The sequence below is a fragment of the Physcomitrium patens genome, chromosome 10 (genome assembly GCF_059467195.1).
Source record: "Physcomitrium patens ecotype Gransden chromosome 10, ASM5946719v1, whole genome shotgun sequence".
Classification (NCBI taxonomy): Eukaryota; Viridiplantae; Streptophyta; class Bryopsida; order Funariales; family Funariaceae; genus Physcomitrium; species Physcomitrium patens.
The window spans coordinates 13,927,565-13,950,503 of record NC_143419.1 but is presented as its reverse complement, the minus strand read 5'-3'; the positions used below and the strand labels follow the sequence as shown (position 1 = coordinate 13,950,503).

Below are 22,939 nucleotides of genomic sequence, written 5' to 3'. Positions count from 1 at the left end.
AAGATGGATACATGGATTTTTTGTATTGGATAAAGAATAATGGTGTACTAAATTTGGCACATACCGAAGGATGTGTAGGTTCAGAGGGGGTGGATGTCGTGTTGTAACACGAATATATTGTGAAAATATAAAGGAAGAGGATTTTTATTAATGTTCAGTTACCTCGAATATTGGGAGCAACGACCAATTCCAGTGCAAATATTGAGAGGCTAGGTTCAGTCACCCCGTTACAGTCAGCCGGGGCATACTGAAATGTTCCATTCGATTCCAATAACGGGAGTCAGCAGGAAAGGAAAGGACCAATTTACACGACGGGTGAGCCTATTTGAAGAGCCAATTGGATCCAATTTCAAGAATCTAATCCGGGTCCTCTTACCCAATATGAGACCTGAATTGGTCAGGCAACCCAATGCAGTCTAATTACGGGAAAATCCAAGTCTTACTGCAGGCCTCAGCCAATCTATCGTGAAGGACCAATTTGATCCAATTACGGGAACATCCGGGTCTTACTACTGGACTCTTAGCCAATATGAGACCTGATTTGGTCGAGCGACTCAATGTGGTCCCGATTACGAGGTTTCGATTCTGTTTCAGGCTGTCCTGTTCTCTGTACCGTTTCAGGGAACGTTGTTTTCAGTAAAAGGATCTCTTAAAGGTAAAAATGGAGGAAAAAGCTCTGACGGCGAGAGCCAATTCCAGATCCAAGATGGAAGGAGCCAATTCCGGATCCAAGACGGAAGGAGCCAATTCCGGATCTAAGACGGAAGATTGAAGAAATTCAGAGGCTAGGGTTTGAAAGAGGGGAGAATTAGGGTTAAAGGGGAAGAAGGTTAAGAAATGAGGGGGGTTTTTTCAGTGGGGTTTTTTTTCAGTGGGGGGTTTTTTTTTTTCAGATCGGGTTTTTGGATCGAAGAGCTAGCTTCAAGCTCTTTTCAAGGTCACTAGGATGGTTTCATTAGGGGTTTTTGGATCGAAGAGCTAGCTTCAAGCTCTTTTCAAGGTCATTAGTTTGGTTTCATTAGGATTTGTGAGGAGAGAGCAATCGTTGCTCAAAGTCAGTGTTTATTTTGGTGTTTCGGATTTTATATAAAACATTGATGGTTCGCATTCTCAATCGATTTGTGCAAGTCGTGTAGCATCTATGGATCAAAATTTGGTATTGTCTGGATAGTTGGGTGTGCTAAGTGTATACAAAAAATTGTGTTAATCTAACGATGCAATTAAGAGATATCTGGGTTTTAGTACAAAGGATTGTCGGAAGTTGGCAGTCTAGGGTTGGATAGGATTTCTGTGATATCTAAAGATCTACTAGTTGGATCGACGTAATTTTTGGCTTGATAATAGAAGATTTGGAGATCAAGCGGCTATTCAATTTTGAGATGGAGTTAACAATTGACAAAGGAGAAATCACTTCTGGAGTTTCTACATCAAATTTCAAGGTTGCGGCCGAGTGTCATCAGTGCGGTTTTTGGGCGTTTTCTTGCAATCTGTAAGTTGGGTTGGGCTGAAATTTTCTGAGCATATAGAAGGCTTATACTGGTATTTGGGTGCAAAATTTCACACTAAGTGGACGGTTGGATCAAAAGTTACAGCTTGTCAAAGCTCACTGGCTAAGGTTAGGGCTTGTTAAGAAAAACAAAAACAACTTAATTATAAAAGAAATAAAGCAATTGGAATATTGTATGGTTAAAATGACTATGAAGAGTGTTTTTAACTACTTGGAAATTGATATTTCAATTATATACTTCATATATGGATAAAATCTACGAGGGTTTCTTTGTTATTTACAAAAATAACTATACCTTCCACAGCCAGATACCTAGTGTATTCTCGAACAAGACAACACCTAATACGACACCGCTATCTAATACTATGGAATAAAAACCAATGCCAATGGAGATTGATGCCCTACAAGAATGATTGACACCATGAAGACAAAAAATATTGGTGTAAAAGGGATTGTGTTTCTATTGTTGGGAGCTAGGCCATCAGATTGGACGTTGTTCAAAACATCAAAATTCAAGCATTAGCAAGACAAGGCGGGTTTATAATCTTGAAACTCATCAAGCCAATAATGAGTTAGAGCAAGAAAATAAAGCTCGTCAATAATGGCACTGAGGGCCAGAACTAGGGATAGCTATTGTATCTCAAAGACAAATGGCATGGCCTTGGACAACTATAAAAAGAGTCGACTAGTGCATCTAATAGGACTACTAAGAAGACAATTATGTTGAATGCTTGTAGATTGTGGCTCTACAAAATATTGCATATTAATTGAAATTTACGACTTGTTTGGAATTAAAACTAAGGCAATTAAGGGAAGAAGTATATATCTTGCAGATGATTGAAAGAACGTATTGAGTGAGACATATGAAGAAGAAACCTTGAGATTGATAAACACCTATAACTTAAGAGAGAGATTTAAGGTGACAAAGCTAATGTATGATGTTACCTTAAGTATGCTATGGCTAAAGACGAAAAATAAGCAAGTTGATTGGATAATAAGGACAATCTCTTTTAAAGATAGTAGATGGAAGGTGATTCTTTGCACCTCCACATCAAGTAAAGAGAAAAGATAATATGCAATCAAAGACTTACTCGTAGGAACTACCTTTATGAAGAAGTAAATATAACATGAATAATTAATATATATGGTGGTTTCAAATCTTGCATCAATGGTAGAAAAGACAAATGAAGAGATAGAATGGATTGAACAGCTCATATGGAAATATCATGATGTCTTTTCAATTGACCTACCTAGTAGCGTACTTCTTGATCAAGGTGCCCTCTTTCAAATAGAACTATTTTTTGGAGCCAAACCAGCAAGTCGACCAATTTATTGCCTAACACCAAAGAAACTTGAAGAGTTATGGAAGTCATTATGGACATTTTAAATCGTTGTTTTTTTCTATTGGCCTCACCAATGCTTCAACTTCTTTCATGGATTAGATGAACAAACTATTTTAAGACCTTTTAGATAAGTATATAGTTGTCTTCATTGATATCTTTATATATAATAAAATCCTTGAGGAGCATGAGCAATACCTACGAGAGTTATTGCGTCAACTTGAAGATAGTTGCTTCTAATGCAAGCAATCAAAATTTAAACTTTGGAAGTTAAAAGTCATCTTTTTGAGGCATAAGGTGTCTTCCAAAGGCATGTATATGGAACAAGATAAGGTAAAAGCAGTGGAAGATTAGCCAACTTCTGAGGATGTTTATAAAGTTTGCTCATTTTTAGGCCTTGATACATACTATTGCCATTTTGTTAGGCGATTTTCTCACATTGTTACTTCATTGACAAAATTATAAGAGAAATGTGTTCTATTTGAATAAAAACTAGACTAAAAAAATACCTTTGATAAGTTGAAAAAGACACTCATTACTGCTCTAATATTACAACCATATCATCCTTATCTTCTTTATATGCTAGACATTGATACTTCCAACTTTGCTATTAGAGTAGTCTTTCAACAAGTCTTTAGTAGGGATCTTCAATATGTGGCGTATGAATCACATAAGCTCAGTAGGATAGAGTACAATTACTCTGTATGTAATCGAGAGTAATTAGTGATTGTATAGGCTACAAAGATGTAGCGACACTATCTATTAGAAAAGCAAGTGATTTTTTGGACTAACCATCAATCCTTATTATATGATTTGGATTTGGAAAATATGAAATTATAGCATCAGCATTGAAAATAACAATTACAGCTTTTTGATATTCAGTTTGAGTATAAGCAAGGGCGACAACATATTGTGCTAGAATGCTTATCGTAGAAATTAGACTTGAAGGTCAAATTGAAAGACAAGACATAAATCGCTATTATTAGCAATTTCTTTTTAGATCTAACCAAAGATGTAGAATAGAAGGAAGCTATGCATCAGGATGCTAATTTCAAGATGGTTAGCGATTGGCCAAAAGTAGAAAATATACAAAATTACGATTTTATTCTTAATGATGGATTGCTCTATATCAAGAATTAGATTTATATACTCAACTATGCTATATTTAAGACATATATACTTCAAAAAGGGCATGATATTCTAATATTTGGACATCTAAGGCAAGAGAAGACCCTAGAATAAATCTCAAAGATATGGTTTTGGATAAGTTTGGATTGTGATGTTTGAACCTTTGTACGATCCTGCAAGTCATGTCAATATAATAAAGTACGCAATATAGTGTCTCGTAAATTATTGCAGCTAATTTTGCTACCTATGGCTTATTGGAAGTAAGTGACTATAGATTTTATTACATGTTTACCATAGACACTTCATTATTATATTGCAATTGCCGTCTTTGTCGATCGACTCTCAAAGTAAGTTCATTTAGTTGCAATGTACTTGGATATTGATGCCTCAACGCTTGCACGAGTCTTCTTTGATACCATCTTTTGTCATTATGGATTACCTTGTATCATTGTTTCAAATCGAGATCCATGCTTCATGAGAAGTATTTGAAAAGCCTTATTGAAGCTATTAAATACATGACTTGTCATATCTACAACCTTCCATCTCTAAACAAATGGGCAAATAGAGCATACAAATTAAACCTTGAAAGATATGCTCTGGGCATTTGTGGTGGTTCATTATAATGATTGGGATGAATACTTGATATCTTTGGAATTTGCTTATAGTGATATTATTCAAACCACTTTTTACCAATCATTTACCATTTTTCTTTGATATTGATTAGCATTCAATTATGCCAATAATTTTTTATCATCCCATCGATACTAATAATCCAACAATAGAAGAATTTATATAATGACTTACAATGGCCTTACAAGAGGCATGGCACTACCTCTTTACTGCACAAAATCGACACAAGTACTATTCAAATAACCATTGGCAACATAAGACCTTTTAGGAAGGTGATGAGATATTACTCTCCAATGCCAACTTGCCACTTGTTACATTAGTCCAAATCCGTAAATTAGCACCTTAGTGGCTTGGACCTTTTTTCATTTCTATAGTGATTTCTGATGTCACATACCACCTCAAGCTTCCACCATATATTCAAATCCATGGAGTCTTCTATGTTTTGAAACTAAAGGAATTTCATACCAAGCCAAAGGACTTTCCAGATTAACACCAATCACTACCACTACCAGTTATAGTTGATGACCAAGAAGAATATGAAGTGGATAATATTTTGGAGCATTACTACGTTCGTTGTGGGAGTGGATATTCACAACTTCAATACAAAGTTCTTTGGAAAGATTATCCTAATCATGATGTAATGTGGAAACTTGCACAAATTCTCATCCATTGCTAAGAGACAATTTGGAGATACCATTGGGAGCAAAATGAGGACGTTCTACATTGGTGGAAGGAATTTAACTGTAACAAGGTATAGATAAGATGATTGTATAGGTAATTAAAACCATGGAAGTTTTTAGAATTGAAATTAGCTTAGTGGAATAGGTAGGATTCATCGTGGAACATTCTAGAAAGAATTTAGGATAATTATTCAGGTGGGGCCTATCATAAAACTTTCTAAAAAAAACTTAGGGTGGCTATTTAGATAGAGCTTATTATAGAACCTTCTAAAAAAGGAATTTAAGGTAATTATCTATATAAGATCTATCACTTAAGAATATTTTAGAAAGTCTAGGGTGGTAGGATAAAGTATAAATATGATTGGCTAGGGTCTTTTGGAACATCTCGTCAGATATGGCTTTGGATCCTTTTTCTTAGCAAAGTTTGGTTCTGCATCTTTTTGTTCAAATCTGTTTTGTTTTGTTTTTGTTTGCTTAGTTTTGTCTTTCATCTCATATTCTGTTTAATTTTGTTTAGTTTTATTTTGGTCTATTTTATCCTATTTTGTAATGAGGCTTTATATTACTATGGATTAGAAGGATCTTGGATTTTTGAGATAGTTTAGTCCTGTTTCATTAATTCAAGCAATCAATTTTATTGTGAAGTGTATTCATTGGTTATTTGAATTTTGATTTAAAAGTAATTTTAATTCAGTATTTCATATAATTGTCTTGTTTGTGATATTAAAAAAAATTCTTCTAATTCTTATGATACTTTCAAGTTTGAATTCAAAAATAATCTATTCTATTTCAAAAAATACTTGTATATTTTAAAAGATGAAGTAAAACTATGTGCTTCTAAAGCTCTATATAACTTTTTAACTTTATAACATTTTGAATATAAGATGATCTTGAAATTAATTTTAATAGTTTTTTTATGGCTTCAAATATAGAAATCAATATAAGACTTTTTATGATCATGTGATATTTATTTATAATTAAAAACTCCTTGTCATTGACCTTATAGACTTCTACAACCATTACTTATATCAAAATAATCTTGATCTTATATTTCTTTTGATTTTATCACAAATCTTTTAATATTAAGTTCATATGATTCTATATTTGTGATAGTAGATTATTTTACTTAGATGGCATATTTTATATCATGTACAAAATTTATTATAGATAAAAATAAAATTATTTTTTTTATTGACATCATCTATCACTATCAAGGATTGCTTATGTATATTATATCTAATTTGTATACTAATAGAAAAATCCAATTTGTATTAAGATTTTGGATTTTTTTATAAGATATTGAAGTTAAATATTAAATTATCTTTGATTATTTATCTTCAAATTGATTGACAAACCAAACAAATGAATCAAGTTTTAGAATAGTATTTGAGATGTATCATCAACTACCATCAAAATGATTGGACAACTCTTTTGCTATTGGCATAGTTTTCTTATGATAATATAATATATTATTTAATTTAATAAATAATTTTTTAAATTAATTATGATTATTATCTATAACTTGATATTTTTAATTTTTAAAAATTTGATAATCTTGTGATATAAGATTTGACAAATTTTCTATCAAAGCTATATATAATAATGAAGGCACAATTAAAAAAGACTCAAGAACAAAAAGAAATCAATATAATTTCTTATAGTAAGAAAAAACCTTAATTCTATGTTAGTGATAAGATATGATTACTTTGTTATAATATCAAGACTAGCCACCATTATAAGAAGTTGAATTATTATAGACTTAGACCATTTTTAACATATGAAAAAATTAGTTAAATTGCATATCAATCACATCTACCAAAGTCTATGAAGATCCATATTGTATTTCATGTATTTGTTTTTAAGCCATATAAGATAGTAAACATCATGCAAAAAAGAGAAATATCACAATTTTTTATAGAAATGCATAATAATTAAGAATTTGAGATAAAAGAAAACTTAAACTCAAGATAATATTGAGTTAGATTGAAATATTAGACTCAAATCAATGTTGCGTTAGAATAGAATATTATCAATAGCTGAGAGGACTTATCAACTATTTTTAAAGGAAATAAAGATCAAAATATACAATAAATATAATTCATTGTATCTTAGACTTCTTCAAAATATGATCACTACTCCTTGTGGTACTTGTTCTTAGAAAAGGAGATAATATCTTGAACATATATATTTACTCTAATATTTTTTTTAGATAATATGAATATGTAGAAGTACATTAAAATAGATAAATTTGATAAAATCTTATAAGAAAGCTTTTTAGAAGCTCTATAAATGCAATTTTGACTTTATATATTTTTTTAATTGATTGATAGGTTAGAAACTAGTCTAGTTTTAAGGTTTTTAGTTTTTCTTGTCTTTTTGCAATAGCCATTCTAATTTCTTTTTGAATATACATATTTCTTTACTTTTCTTTTGTCTTCTTTTTATTGAAAAACATCTCACTTATGTATTTGCATTCATCAAGTTCTTATCTTTTATAATATATATATATATATATATATATGTATATTAAGATAAATATATATATATATATATATATAATTTTTAATTATGATTATTTCTTAATCCATATTTTGATCTTAATAAAAATTAATTGATAATATATTTTAATTTATTTTTTCCCAATTTATTATTTTTTTATTATATTGATGCTTAAACATCTATTTCAAATATATGTAACTAGATATTGTGTAAACTTTTAAAATTATTAATTACTTCTTTTAGAATTAATCTATTTATATATATATATATATATATATATATATATATATATATTTGAATGATATATTTTAACCTTCTATATTCTATATTGATAATTTTTCTATTGTATAATTATATTTGCATTTAAGTAATTGAATTATTTTACTAATTTATTTTTTAATATAATATTATAATATCTTATTTAATTTGGATTTTTTTATAAACTTCTTTGAATGATTTTGAATGCCATCTTACGAAAATGCTATACATTTCTTCTAATTTTATCCATTTTTTAAAACAAATAATCCACAAATTTATACCTTGTTAGAATATTGTAACATAGCTTATACCTACTTGTCTTAAAATATAAATATATTTATTTCAATAAGTATATATTTTATATTTCTAATTTTTTTAATAGTATATTTTGAGTTAGAAAAAATAAAAAAAATATATATAATTACTTTGTAAATAGCACCAAAATTTTGAAATTGTTTAAATTATTATTTATTTGTTTATTTATTTATTTTTCCACTCTTAGTTTATGTTAAATTTCTTTATTGTAAACCTGTAATTATGTATAACTTGTTTAAAGTTCCTCTTTAAGTACAATGAAATTTAATTTAAGAAAAAAATTATTTGAATATATAAAAAGTTATATATAACATGGTCTTTTGAAACACTATTGTGAATATTTGCTTCAAAAAATGTAACTAATGATTTATAATGTGTATATATATATATATATATATATATATACACCCACACACACACACACACACACACATATATATATATATATATATACACCCACACACACACACACACACACACACACATATATATATATATATATATATAAACCTTTTTTTTTGTAATAGATATATTTGATTTATTTCTGAAAAGAACATTAATTTTTATTTTAGCTGAATTTTTTTCATTTCTAATTTTTTAAAAATACATTAATTTCTAAAAAATAACATTTATAATTTTTTTTCTCACTAATATGAATATTTAAGGAGGATTTAATATTTATTTATTCTTTGCGATCTTTGACTAGTGTCAATATTTGATTTATTATGCAAAATGAAAAAAGAAAAACTAAATAATTCCATTCATATATTTAAATATCACTCAAAACTTTGATATAAAATAATGTATTAATGAATTCCATTTTTACAATAAAATTGAATTTTATATGAGGATTTTTTAAATGTTTTATATAAATTAATAAAGATTATTTATTTTTAATATATTTATAATTAATTAATTTATTACATGTACAAATACACTTATCCATTAAAAGATGGTATTACAAAAAACATAAATATTACAATATGATATTTTATCCTTCAAAATAAATTGATAATAAGAATTTTTAATATGTATCTATTAAAAATATAAGAAATTATCTTTAAATATTATTTTAAAAAAATTAAACATCAGAAATTAGGTTAAATAATAAAATTATATGAGAAACTTCTAAAAATTTCAAGCAGATGTTATGGCACATTAGAAAATGTCTTGAATTTATAATTATTTTGTGATTTTTACTCTTATTTTTTATTTTTTTAATTAAGCATGAAATTAATTTAACAAAAGAACTATCATAATGCTATACTTCATTATTTAATTAATTTAAAGATATTTCAATTAAAATTAAGATTAAATTGAACTGATTTTTTTTTTACCTTCAATCATGTAATCATTGAAGAATCATTCTTCTTAAAGCTTAGACCATGTGTTTTCAATGGCTTGACATCTTACAAAAAAAAAAAAAAAAAAAAAACAACTATTGATTCCTAAATAACAAAATAACATCTTTATAATTACTTTTAGATAGAATTTTATATATTGGAACAAAAAAAAATAGATAATCTACTTTATTGTAGTGATTTTAACTTTTATAAATATTTTTTATCTTTGTTATTGCATATGTTAATACTTAATCGGATTTTAAAAACTTCTTCACAAATACAAAATTAGATTAATTAACTTTGTTTCATCTTATTAATTGTAAGAAATAATTATATCTTTGGAATATAGAACTACATTTTTCCATAAAGAATATTACACATGAAAGTAAAAACAATACTAAGTCAAAAAGTAAAAAAGCACAAAAACAAGAAATGTTTAAAATATAGAATTGTTTTATTTTATTTTTTAAAAAAAATACAATGAAATTTGTGACGATTATAGTTTTGTAAATTAAACTCTCTTTTTTTTGGCATTGCAATGTAATATATTTGCTGTTGAATAATCAAAGTTTTTGAAACAGAAAACTCCATTGTCTATTTTAGTTAAAGTGCAACATCTATTTTAATTAAAGTACAACATCATTTCTTTTTGAACTTAAGAAATTACTACATGTTATTTTATTTATTTTTAAATTTTATAATGAAAGACTATTAGTTCATTACAAAGTGTATGCTATACAAAATAGTACGAACTGCTATTAGGATATTATACAATAATAAATATAATTTTTTTTTTCTTTAATTGGTGCTATTTGTATCTTAATTGAAATTTATGTAATTGATGGTCAATTATAAGTAGCACTTTTAATTCTCCTATTATCTCTCTCTATTATTTTTTTCCTACTTGCATTGCACTATGAATGCCAAAATAAAAATAAAAATGATAAGTATGAAAATATGTTTGGTTGATATTACTCCATAAATTAGATAACTTTTGATTTTCTAGATTTTTTCTTATAAAATTGAAAATTTCAAGCATCATAGAAGTTTACAAGTCAAGTTTTTGATAAAGAAAGAAGAAGGAAAAAAACCTCACAGTTTGTAAATTATTTGAAAAATCATAATTAAGCTTTATGACAAGCCAAAAAGAGTTTTTTTAAAGAAATTATAAAAGAAATAGTTTTAAATTTGCTGTAGGTGAGTTTCATATATGTATGTATTTCTACTCTCTAAAAAATAAAACTACTTTCTTATGCACATAATATCTATAGTTTTACATATGATGCAACCAAAAAAGTAACCTTTTAAAAACTATGTTGTATATATTATTTAATTTTTTTTCTTATAATTTTTATTTTATTTTCTTTTATGATTTGTAATATAGATGTACAAAGTTACTTTAACTTGATAAGCAGAATCATCATTGTACCAACTATTGAAACTTACAATTCTACATAACTTATGTAAAAAATAAACATAGCAAATTTAGATGCATTTTTTTTTTTTTTTTTTCAATAGTATACAACAAACAATGAAGTCCTAGCAAATTCGTATGGCTTATACATACTCGAATTTTGAATTAAACTATCTTAAAAATTACATACATCTAACACACAAATACAAATATTGCACAAATTTTTGTAAATAAAAATATAGGAGCTTTAAGTCAAATAAGAGAAAAAATTACTAAAGATTATTTACAAAATCTTGCAAAGACAACTTGGAGGAGCTAAGCACAATAATAAATTAAGATGCATATCTTATTGCACTAAAGCTAAAACAAATCTCTTTTAAAACTCTTTTACAACTTAAAATTTTTGTTCAATAATGTAAATAGATCTCAATCTATAAATTAGGAGTTAGTCGTATAACAGTGAAAAAGAAAATATAAAAGGGATAGAAGTGAAATTAAGATTATGTTATACACATGAAATATGTAATATCAATGCATAGGAAATGATTCTTATGTTTATAGATACCAAGTATCATACAAATGAATATAGTGTATTAAAATTAGAATACAAAAGTTTGAAAATCAATTCTTAAAAAAAATATCAGACTCTATGCATGATGATTATTTTGGATGCATTCTACTTTACAATTTTGGCCTTTTATAGCAATCTTCTAAAATCAATGTAATCTTCTATTTAATAAAAATAGTAGGACTAACATAATTTCTTGATGGTGAATTAATACTCTTATTACAATCCAATCATTTGAGCAATATCAAACAAAGTAGCATTTTCATAGTTAATTTTTATTATGAATTTAAGAAAAATCAGAAACATTTTTATTTACAAAAAGTAGTTGCTATTGTTCCATTGAACCAAATTATGAAGACATAGCTTGAATAACATTTTTGGCACATCCAAGAAATTGAAACTCATAAAACTTAGGTATGCAATGAAAAGACGGTATCAATTCAAATCCCATATCACAAAATAAAAATACATATTCAACATGTGAACATAATATTAGAAAACAAAAATGTCAAAAACTTAACCATGAGATCTCAATATCAGAATTTGACAAAACTGACATGTGATGGTAGAACATGTTGAGTTTTTGCATGATGTAAATGTGGATTTACTATACACTATTGCATAACAATGAGAGGAGGGCAACCAAAGGATGGACCAAAGTCTTCTTCCTCATGAGATTTATCATAGCCTTGAATTTATATGATACCATTCACTAATTTCATATCTGTGCCAATGTACAAACTTACTTTTGAGCAGCCTTCAGTGTTAGACTTTTCCCACAAGCCCCGAGGCCCTAAACCATCGAATGCCGACTTCCACTCGAAGGTATCTCCCACCGTCTCCCAATTTCACGAAATTCCTGTTCCTCCGTGAGCAATCTTTCACTGACTTTCTCTGCTGTTCGCTGCGTTGAAGAATGTGAGGAGGAACTTTGATTATCTTGTGTCGCGAAGTTCATGTACCTGAGAAATTGCGGTGCTGGCACCGGGAGCGAGATATCTCTAACCCCTTGCAGCAGCTTCACGACCTCGCTCATGGAAGGTCGCAATTGTGGGTTGTCGTTGATGCACAGAAATGCGACTCGTAGTGCTGTTTTAACTTCATCCCGATCTACAATTCCTGTCAGTGACGGATCCACCACTTCCATGAACTCATCCGTTTCCAGTTTGGGGAATGCCCAGACTGGGAAATACAAATCCGCCGCGTTGAGCCTGGTTATGTCGCAGTTTCGACAGCCGCTCACAATCTCCAGCAACACCAATCCTACCTGTAGACGTCCACCTTGTCGGTGATGCTCACGGTATTAGGCATATGGTACTCCGGGGCCATGTAGCCGAATGTGCCTCGTAGGTTCATGGTCTTGCTCTGCGCTTGCGTGGTTTGGTTACGGTTCCGGGTGCGGGAGGGTCCAAAATCCGCCACCTTTGCACAGTACAATGAATCTAGCAGGATGTTGTCGGGTTTGATGTCGCAGTGGATGATCCGTCGTTTGCAGTCACCGTGGAGGTGAGCCAAGCCTCTGGCGGTTTGGATGGCTATGGCGAAGCGGGTGCGCCATTCCAGGACAGGAAGCCGTAATTTCACACGTTTGAATAATGCTGCGTGAAGGGAACCTCTTTCGACGTACTCGTAGACGAGCAATCTGTGGTTCCCTTCGGAGCAGTAGCCGAGAAGCGAGACGAGATGCACATGGTGGATCTGTCCTACGCTGTCGACCTCGTTGAGAAAGTCTTTCTCAACCTGGCTAGTTGGCTCTTTCTTGAGCTGTTTCACAGCGACTGTGATAATACTATCGGAACTGATCTGGCGCGGATTGGGTCCGATGTGTCCCTTGAAAACAGTTCCATATCCACCTTCTCCGATCTTGGTTTGGAAGTTAGCAGTAATAAGCTCAATCTCCGTATATGTGAGTCGAACAATCGTGCCTTTGGCTGCTAACCACTTGTCATGTAGGCTGCTCCGCTTCCAGTTCTGCATCTTCCTCGCAAGGAAGAAACCCCCATACGCGCAAGCTATCAAGGAGAAAATCCCTACAATCGCACCAAGTCCGATAGCCACAAATGTAATAGTACGATGATTGTCTTTGACGACCAAGCTCGGAGGTGCTGCTGTAGGCTGTAGACTCGGAGCTGCAATTCATATGTACGCCTCGCGAGTGCCGAGAATTTCGCCATTCAGAAGGGTTCTTCTCTTGTGCCAGCACGCATCCACAAGCCCTTCGCTGCTCGGGATTGTGGATATAGCGGCTGCACACTCGCAAGATTCAAAACAACGCTGTTTGCAGTAAGACAGATTTGCGTTTTCAAACTTGACCAAGTCGTTTTGTGGCCAGTCATTGTTCAAAGCTCGGGTGAAAGTGTCGGGAAGCGCTGCTTTGTTGGTGCAATATGCCGCCGGCGTTTTCCCCCGACACCCGAGCCTTCGGTCTGTGCGGTCGACAAGCTCAAATTCATCGAGGCAAGAACACTCCCCCCGATCACAAACTGCGTAGGGACCGCAATACCCTGAAATGGAGCATTCTGAATCCATTAGTTTCCATACAATCGTCCAGTTTGCGTTATGGACTGTCCAGCTGTACAAGCGAATGTTGCCATCCTTATCAAGCGTCAATCGAAGAAGTTGACCAGGCACCTGGAGAACCCACTGCCCCTGTCCGTCAAGTCTTCGGATTTCTCCTTCCGGTGTCAGCTTGATTTCAGAAAACTGCGTATTATTTTGCCAGTATATGTTTTTCGATTTGTCGACGTCCCAAGGATACGGGTTCAGCCAGGTTGCGTAAATTGTATTCATAGAAGTCCATCCGAGGATATACTTTCCAGGAGTCCAGTCGCCGTCGTTTTGCCACGCGGCGATGGTGTTGTACTCTGTGTTTGCTCGGAAAGTTTGGTTAGGCAAGAGCGTGTCTGTGGGATAGTCGAAGCTCTGCCAAACCACTCCCCATGCCTGAGTTTAGTAGCCCGTGTCCAGAATGATGGCACTGGTCACATTCAGCTGCATGATAAGTGTTCACCAGAATTGCATCAGACATGGTTGGGAAGCGTACTTAGGATGATGAAGAGTCAATTCAGCTTTGTGAACGTGTAGCTACTGTTAACGGAACGTAGTGTATGAAAGCTTACGTCTGCAGTGTTGGACATCCACATGCGCTTCGAAGTTGGGACGGCACCGTCGTAGACCTCAATGCTCCCCTGTGCCGACAACCGCAGTGTGGCATTCTCGACGTCGGTCAAAGCCATGGATCTGTCAGCAACCCAAACGACGGTTTTCGCCTCAACAGCTTTTGGTTGAGCATACCGGATCGCGAGCGTACACTGAGGAGGTTAGATTAGGGCGCTTTCCAGAGAAGAAACCCAATTCGAATATTCCTCCGGGGGATACCAATGTCATGTTCGACGTCATGGAGGAATTTGAGGCAAGAGTGCTTCCTGATGCTGACTGGCAATCACAGGAGAGGATGAAGCTCATCACCAAGAAGAGATACGCGAGCCATTTTGAAATTCGACAATATCTCGTCCTCGTGATGCATGCTTATGCCTTGATTCCTTTCCAATGCATTTTGCGCACCTGCGCTCTAGGTTACCCTGCACCACCCTGACGAACTCGAGCATGCAGTTAAGTTCAGATGGAAAGACACAAAACCGCTCAACAAGATCCTTTCGACCTTCTCAACTGGGAACGAGCTCTGAGCTAGTTGCCGACGTAGCGTTCCGCGACTGAGTTATACTTGAAATAATAACCCCCTCCATAGGTATTTTTTTATTAGGAAGCAGAGGGATCCCTTGCAAGACCTATTCTGAAAGATGCACTCACAAGCTGACGAAGTTCCCCTCGTACAGCATCCCCTCTCCCCACCACTCCCCCCCCCCCCCCCCCCCCCCTCGCCCCCATTAAGCAAGTTCGAAGCAGCACCTGCACTTCATGGCTGTTTGTGACGCGAATCGACAATTCCCTCCAAGCACAACCACATGCGAGAAGGTGCTCATGCTATATCGTTTATCCAACCCCATCAAAATAATAACTCTTCGTAAAACTGGCGCACAGTCCATGAAAAAAGTCTGAAGACCGTGGAATCTAAGAGTGTGGGCAAGGCTAGGATTTGAGAGTGCGAGGAAGAATCACCATCTGGGAACCTCAAACCTTCGGACACACACACACAGAGACTCCTCCTATCTGTCTCTGAGCTTCAACCTTTGAAGATGTGGAGGGATGAAGCACATCACGGAGTCACGTTAACTTGGGTACCCAGCATCAGTTCTACCGTTGTCAATTGTCGGTACCGGATTCCAGCTCTAATTAGTCTGAATATGGTCTGAAGCAGTCACGTCAAAAGTTGGTTGAACAGTTACATTCCATTCTCAATTCGTCCACCCCCCGCTCTCCTTAGATTTCGGATCTCCTGTCGTAGTATATATTTTCGTACGCCTGTGGTTTTGAGAAGTTCAGAAACAGTCTTTTATTTTTATTTTTTTTTAATAATCTAGATTTCAAAAGGATCACAAAATCTAGATAGCAAAATGATCACTTCGGTTAATCACATTCTAATGAATGATTAGGAAGTTGATATGTTGAGAATCTGTTGCAAAAAGTTTTGACAAAAAATTTAAAAAACAAAAATTAAGAGAAAGATGACAAGTTTAGTTTGTATTGCCAAAAAAGGACCACTAATACAAAAGTGAACTGATTTTCAAATAGTCAATTTGGAAGAAACATTAATTTTGTGGTTGCATAAGAATGAGACAGACTTCAATAATGAAGGGTAGAATATTAGTGACCTCAGTGTTGTAGCAATAACAAAGAGTTGTATATGGATTTGTTTTGCAAGATGATTAGTATCATTGCACAATAGTTAGGTTTTCTTAAAAAAAAGATTTTATATTTTAAGCTTGCCTTGGTTAATTTAAATTTAAATTCACTAAACACATAAAAAAAAAAAAAAAAAAAAAAAAAAAAAATTATAAAATGACTATTAATATATATGAAAAAACTAAAGATTCTTAAACCAAGATTAAAACACAAGAAAATTGTTAATAAGACCAAAGATGGAGTTAGTCTTATCTCTATGTATACTAATTATAAATAAGGTCTCATAGAAGGTTATTAGGATCGTAAGGCTTGTGACCTAAACATCAAATTGTAGGTTAGTAAAATACAACTTCTTAAAAATAAAAAAATCTAGGACACGTTTATAAAGCCACATGACATATCTATAAAAATCTAACTATTTGATCTATATCAAAGAAAATTTATTAAAAATTTATAAATAAAAATGAATAAATAAAAATATTATCCTCTCTATATTTCATAGAAATTCTATAAGTTGATTGTTGATTTTATTTCTACTTTATTTATATTATTATATTTTTAGTAATTAATTCTTGATTTTAAAAGATGTTATTAATAAAAAAAGAGTAATAAGTTGTAATGCATTTGCAAAATTCTTGGATTGCTTCCATATATGTTTGTATGTTCTACTAATACATCTTAATTGGTAGAATTATTAAAAATATATTTTTAATTTTTTGATATAAAAATATATTAAAATTAGAGGGTTAATATGATTTTATAAGAATTTATTAGGATTTAGAAGCTTTTATAAGTTAAAAGAGTCTTGTTATGCAAAAATTTATTAAATTAGAATTTTAGTAAGTCTTTGAGGCAATTACCTTATTTTTCTTAATATATATTTTTTAAATTTTAATAATTATTATTTAGTTATTAAGACTAATGTCTTATATAATCTTCTATTCATTTGTATTATCTATCAAAAGGTTAGAAATGTTAATTAGTAGATAGGAAAAGTATGACTAAGAATTTCATGAATTTTTAGTAATTTATGTATATATATATATATATATATATATATATACATATATATATTGTTAATTTAATAGATTATATTTTTTAAAAAAACACCATGGTAGCATCAAGTGACCTTAAATTTTTCTCATTATCTTAGAAACATTATAAGATTTTTTAGAATTTATTTAGGAGATTTTATGAATTTTTGGAATTCATTTTGAAGACTTAGGTATAAATTAATTTACCACTTTGGAGAGGCCAAACTAAAGAATTAAAATAAGATTTTAAGATACTTTGAGGTTTTGAGGTTAATTTTGTATTTTTGAATACCATGGTGAAATTAAATAAGAAAAATAACATGTATTACTAATAGAAATTATAGTGATGAGCAGCTAGTATTGTAGTTGTAAAAAAGGAGGTACATATATCCTATATGGATTGTAGTATGTTGGATGTAGGTAGGAAGATGAAATGAAGGCCTCATTTCTTCTCTAAGATACTATAAACAACACTTTGTGAGCCTTAATGAGGTTCAAATCCTTAAATTTAAAAATAAATCATCTTTGAGATAAATCTATTCACTTATATTTTTATCAATTTAAAATCATATATTCTTTATATTTTTAGAAACATTAAAAATATATTAAAACTTACTTTTATCAATTTAGAATCATATATTCTTTGTATTGTTAGAAACATTAAAAACATCTATTTATAAAAAAATATTTTTTAATTTAATTTTTTATCTACTTTAATAAATGGTGGCGATAGTTTTTTTCTTTAAAAAATTAGATTGTAGTATAAAATTCTATTATATATATATATATATATATATATACACACACAATGGATTTTTATTAATTATCATAATTACAATTGATATGCAATTAAATTGTTCTATTTTTGAATATTTAACAATCCGAGCCTTTTATAATTTAGCTTCTAAATATGATCCTCCATCCCTCTCCCTCCGTAATTTTTAAAATTATGCTTCATTCTTCTTTAGGTTGTTTTTCAAAAGTAATAGGCCTCCCTTTGCACCAATGTCTGGCATTCTCCTCTGCAATGCAATTTATATTCCGACTTTTATCCCCAATACCCTTTTCTTTTGGCCTTCTTTATATCGGGTAATTCTATCATGTTTCTTGGAAGGATTTTTTTTTGTATATAATCTATTTTTTTTAGATGCATGTCTTATATATATATATATATATATATATAAGTATTTCTAACATTTATATATTTTTTAACTACAAATGTGTATATAATTAAAAATACATGTATTTAAAAAACTAAGAATCTATATATTTGTATTTATATATATAAATAATTTTATAAAAAAAGGCTAGAAAATAAAAATAAAAATCGAAGAGGAAAATAAATAAATAACAATGGTAGGGAATGAATCAATTCAAAACTACCATCTGTAATTAAGAAGAGGGTGCTAAGAATTTTTAGAGGACTGATCCAATAATATTTTAGTAGAATTTGGTACATCATAAAGAAAAAGTATATAGAAAGTAATCTAAAAATGAAAGTTAAAATTCTTCTTATAAGTGAGTTTTTTCAAAGGTATAGTCAGCTATGTCCATGTTGATTAATGCATATGTTATTAATCAATTAATTAAAGTAAAATTAATTAAAAAAAAATAGATAAGTCAACATTTACAATATCATCTAAAAATGTATGATGTTAATAAAGAATATATACACATATGAAATTATAAACTGATAAAGAATTTGATGTTTTAAAGAATTACTTTTATACTTGAAAAAAAGTCTCTCAATTGTGAAAATTCTTGTATAAATAATAAACCTCATTATTGCTTTTTTTTACAGGCATAACAATAGTGCTTATTGTAATGGATTAGAAATGTGCACAAAAAGAATATATTCAATCTAATAGAAATGACATACAATGAAAGTTATTTATTTCAAAGTTGAAGTAATATCCATTAGGAAACATACACAAGAATTTAATTTTATAAGAAAGTATAAACATTGTGTTGTACAATGATGTCTATATGAAATCTAGACAAAATCCTAAAAATATTTATTGCTAACCTTAGAACCTTCACAAAACTAGATTTAAATTAAAACTAGACAAATTTAGTTTTTAGGTAATTCCATACCCTATACAAAAGAAGGGAAGGAGGGGAGGAGAGAGAGAGGGAGAGAGAGACAATCCTTATCCTTTTTTTAGAATCTCCAAAGAATCTATTAGAAACCAAAAAGAAAAACTTGCTAAAAAAACTTATAGTAATATAATACAAGACATATATCAACAAGGCTTTTATAGTTGATTGCTAACATATAAAAAAATTCCAAAAATTATTGAAATGTTTAAATTTTTTTGTAATAGTTGCAAATCTATTTTCAATTATATTAAGTATAGAATTAAAAACTTATTGTTCTTCTAACTAAATAAAAATAAATTCAAATAAATTTCCAAGTCAAATTAGAAGACGATAATTGACAATATCTAATATTAAATAACTTTTTTTACGAAAAGAGATTACTCAATTTTTTCCAAAAAAAAAACCAAAGAATAAAAAATATTAATTTAAATTTATTTAGTTTATAATCTTTCAAAATGAAATAATATTTCTTAAAAAATAAAAATAAATAAATAAATAATCTATGGATTTCTTAACTAAAATAAATTTAACAAGTTAGTGATTTTGAAAAACTATTAAGGATATATATTTAATAAATTTCAAAATACAAGATATTCACATTGTTGTGTAATGTGAAAATTAGCTTGAAAATGCATTAAATATTTTGGTTTGAAATGGTTTGATTTTACCTTGGAATTGGATTTACAATCCAAAATAATACATGAAGATGTTCAAAAATATCCTTTTGGCATTCTTGAATAATTTAAATAAGCTTTCTATTATCTTAAGTACATCCTATCAATCTCAGAAAAATCTTAAATATATCCTATCATATTTTACTCAACTCCAAAAATACCTTGGATAATCTTAAATAATCTTAAATGAATCCTAAAGAAATTCTAAACAGACTTAAAGAAATATTTTTAAAACCGTAAAGACATTTAAAATAAATCATAAAGAAACCTTTCAAATTTTCTAAAGTAATTTCAATAAATTTCTAGAAATCTTTAAAAAAATCCAAAATAAATTCTAATTTAATCTTAACTATCTCTATATCAGATTTAAAATCTCAAAAAATATTAATTAACTATTAATATTGATTTAAATTTTGTAAAATTTTTAATTTTTTAATTGATAACAAGTATACATGATTTTAAAAGAATTAAAACTAATAATGAAAAAAAATCTAATGTGTTTGGATATTAATTATGTTCTTTTTTTAATCTTAATATCAATTTTTCAAAGTCAATAACTCATTTTTTTACCATTTATTTTTTTAAAAAATCTTCACATATGTTAAAAATAAATTTAACTATAGTTTCAAAAAAACCATCTTTGTATCAGAGATATACATAGATATACTAATAAATACCTATATGATTAGATAGAAGTAGATAAAAGTAAATAAAATTAGGTTAATTTCATAATATCTTTTAGAAATACTTCGTTGAAGCTTCATGGATACTGCTTTGACTTTATTTGTATTAATAGTTGATTAGTAGGTTAGAAACTTGGTCAATAAGTCAACTACATATTGATAGATTGCAGAACAAGCTAACTATATAGTACAAATATAGAAAACTTGCCTTGCAAATTAAGATATGTATCTTGTAAAGTCAACACGTTTTTGGAGGTCTTATAGGACATCGCCACGTAGCTCCTATTTAAGAGTATATATAGAAGCAAGAGTGAAGCCTTCTTCATTCTTATCAATGCCTTCTTAGTCCTTAGTTTTTGGCAATAGCCATTCTAATTTAATATTATATCACCTTTGAGTAACTTTTTAATTCTCTTTAGTAACAGAAGAATGTATTGAGGATTTTCTTTCTTTGAGATTTATATCCTTGATAGTTTGATAAGAGTGCTAACCTAATATTTTTATCTTGTTCTAGAAGTATGTAAATTACTCCACTTCTATAGTTATGTTTTGAAGGTTGTAGACTATCCACCTTTAAACAAAAAAATCTGATTTTCTAAAAAAGATTTTTTTTCTTAAAGAAAGTGAATTATCCCTTTGTGGAAATTTTTTATTAGAAGTTACAGATTATCTTCCTCTAATTTAACTTTTTGAATTTATTTGAGTTGTCTAAGTAAAGAAAGATTATAGATGCTATTTTTAATAGAAGTGAGAATAGATTTATAATTATTGTTGAACTTCATGAGTTTATCAATATTCTAAGAATGTAAATCTCATGTATTTTTAATATGAATCATGGAGGTACTATACCTATGTCTATGCCTATGCCTATAGAAAAAGTTTAGAATTTGCGGCAAAAAGTTGTGTAGTTGAAGGAAGCAAGTAGACTGACCTCACAACCAAATTTAGGAAGTTTTGCTTCTAGAAGTATGACAAGGACAAGGATTAATATGCTTGAGAAGTTTGATGGATTAAAATTGAAATTTCAAAGATTTTTGCAACAAGTCAAGCTCTATCTAAATTTGTATCATTTCTAATATTTTAATGGATTTATTCAAACCAGATTCATAAGCATACTTCTATAATGAACTGCCCTCTCTTATTTTGCACTTTTAATGGAAAAAATTTTGCAACTTCTTTATGATTTGAATTCATTCTTAAAAGTATTTATACTTGATTAATAGAAGTAAAAATTTACACTTGCAAATTGATACGGTACATTTTAAATCTTTCACACAACAAAAAAAGAATTGATGATGTCAAAATGGCTTATGCTTATATTATAGAAAAACTAAACATACCGCTCAACATTGTCCAAAGAAGCAATGCAATCACAAAATGAGAAGCATGATTGCTAAAGAAGACGAGGTATTAGAAAATAAGTTTCTTCAGCTACAATAGAGACCATGCAATTAGAATCTTATATAATTCCTAGTAAAGGTCCTATTCTCTCCTTAGATCCCTTACCTTGTTTTACAATAGTAGTTTTTTTAGAACCAAAAAATCAAAAAAAATTAGCTTTGTTAGATTCAAGAGCTTGAGTCTATTTTATAGACAAAGATTTTATTAAAAAACAAGAGATATTGTTTGTCTAAAAAACTAAACTTATTTATTTAGAAGTCATAGATGGTCATTTTTTATCTTTTAGAGATGTTACTTACAAGACTGTTCCTTTAGATGTAGCAATTAAAGATCATAATAGCATAGTAATATTTAATGTAATAAGATTTCTATGTAATATGGTTATTTCAAGATTATTTTGATTAAAAAAATGTAATCCATAGATAGATTGGATTTTTTGTAACCATAATTTTCTGATAGTTTAATCCAAAATCTCATCAATCAAATAAAAATACATCCAAATCCTTATTAATAGGTGCAAAAGCTTTTATGCATGTCATAAAACAAGGGTTATTTTTTGCTT

At 29.7% G+C, this 22,939-nt stretch overlaps 1 protein-coding gene and 1 pseudogene across 1 annotated transcript; both read right to left on the bottom strand.

Annotated features, from left to right (window-relative positions):
- Positions 1-9,224: 9,224 nt before the first annotated feature.
- On the bottom strand, positions 9,225-13,663 carry LOC112287508 (G-type lectin S-receptor-like serine/threonine-protein kinase At5g24080; annotated as a pseudogene).
- A 155-nt stretch (positions 13,664-13,818) lies between these two features.
- LOC112287507 (putative receptor protein kinase ZmPK1) lies at positions 13,819-15,876 on the bottom strand. The gene is made up of 3 exons (XM_073536637.2): positions 15,592-15,876; positions 14,802-15,273; positions 13,819-14,673 (listed from the first exon to the last, which is right to left on the bottom strand). Exon 3 carries the CDS (start codon positions 14,470-14,472, stop codon positions 13,819-13,821), a length of 654 nt encoding a protein of 217 aa, XP_073392738.1. The 5' UTR covers positions 14,473-14,673; positions 14,802-15,273; positions 15,592-15,876.
- Positions 15,877-22,939: the final 7,063 nt, after the last annotated feature.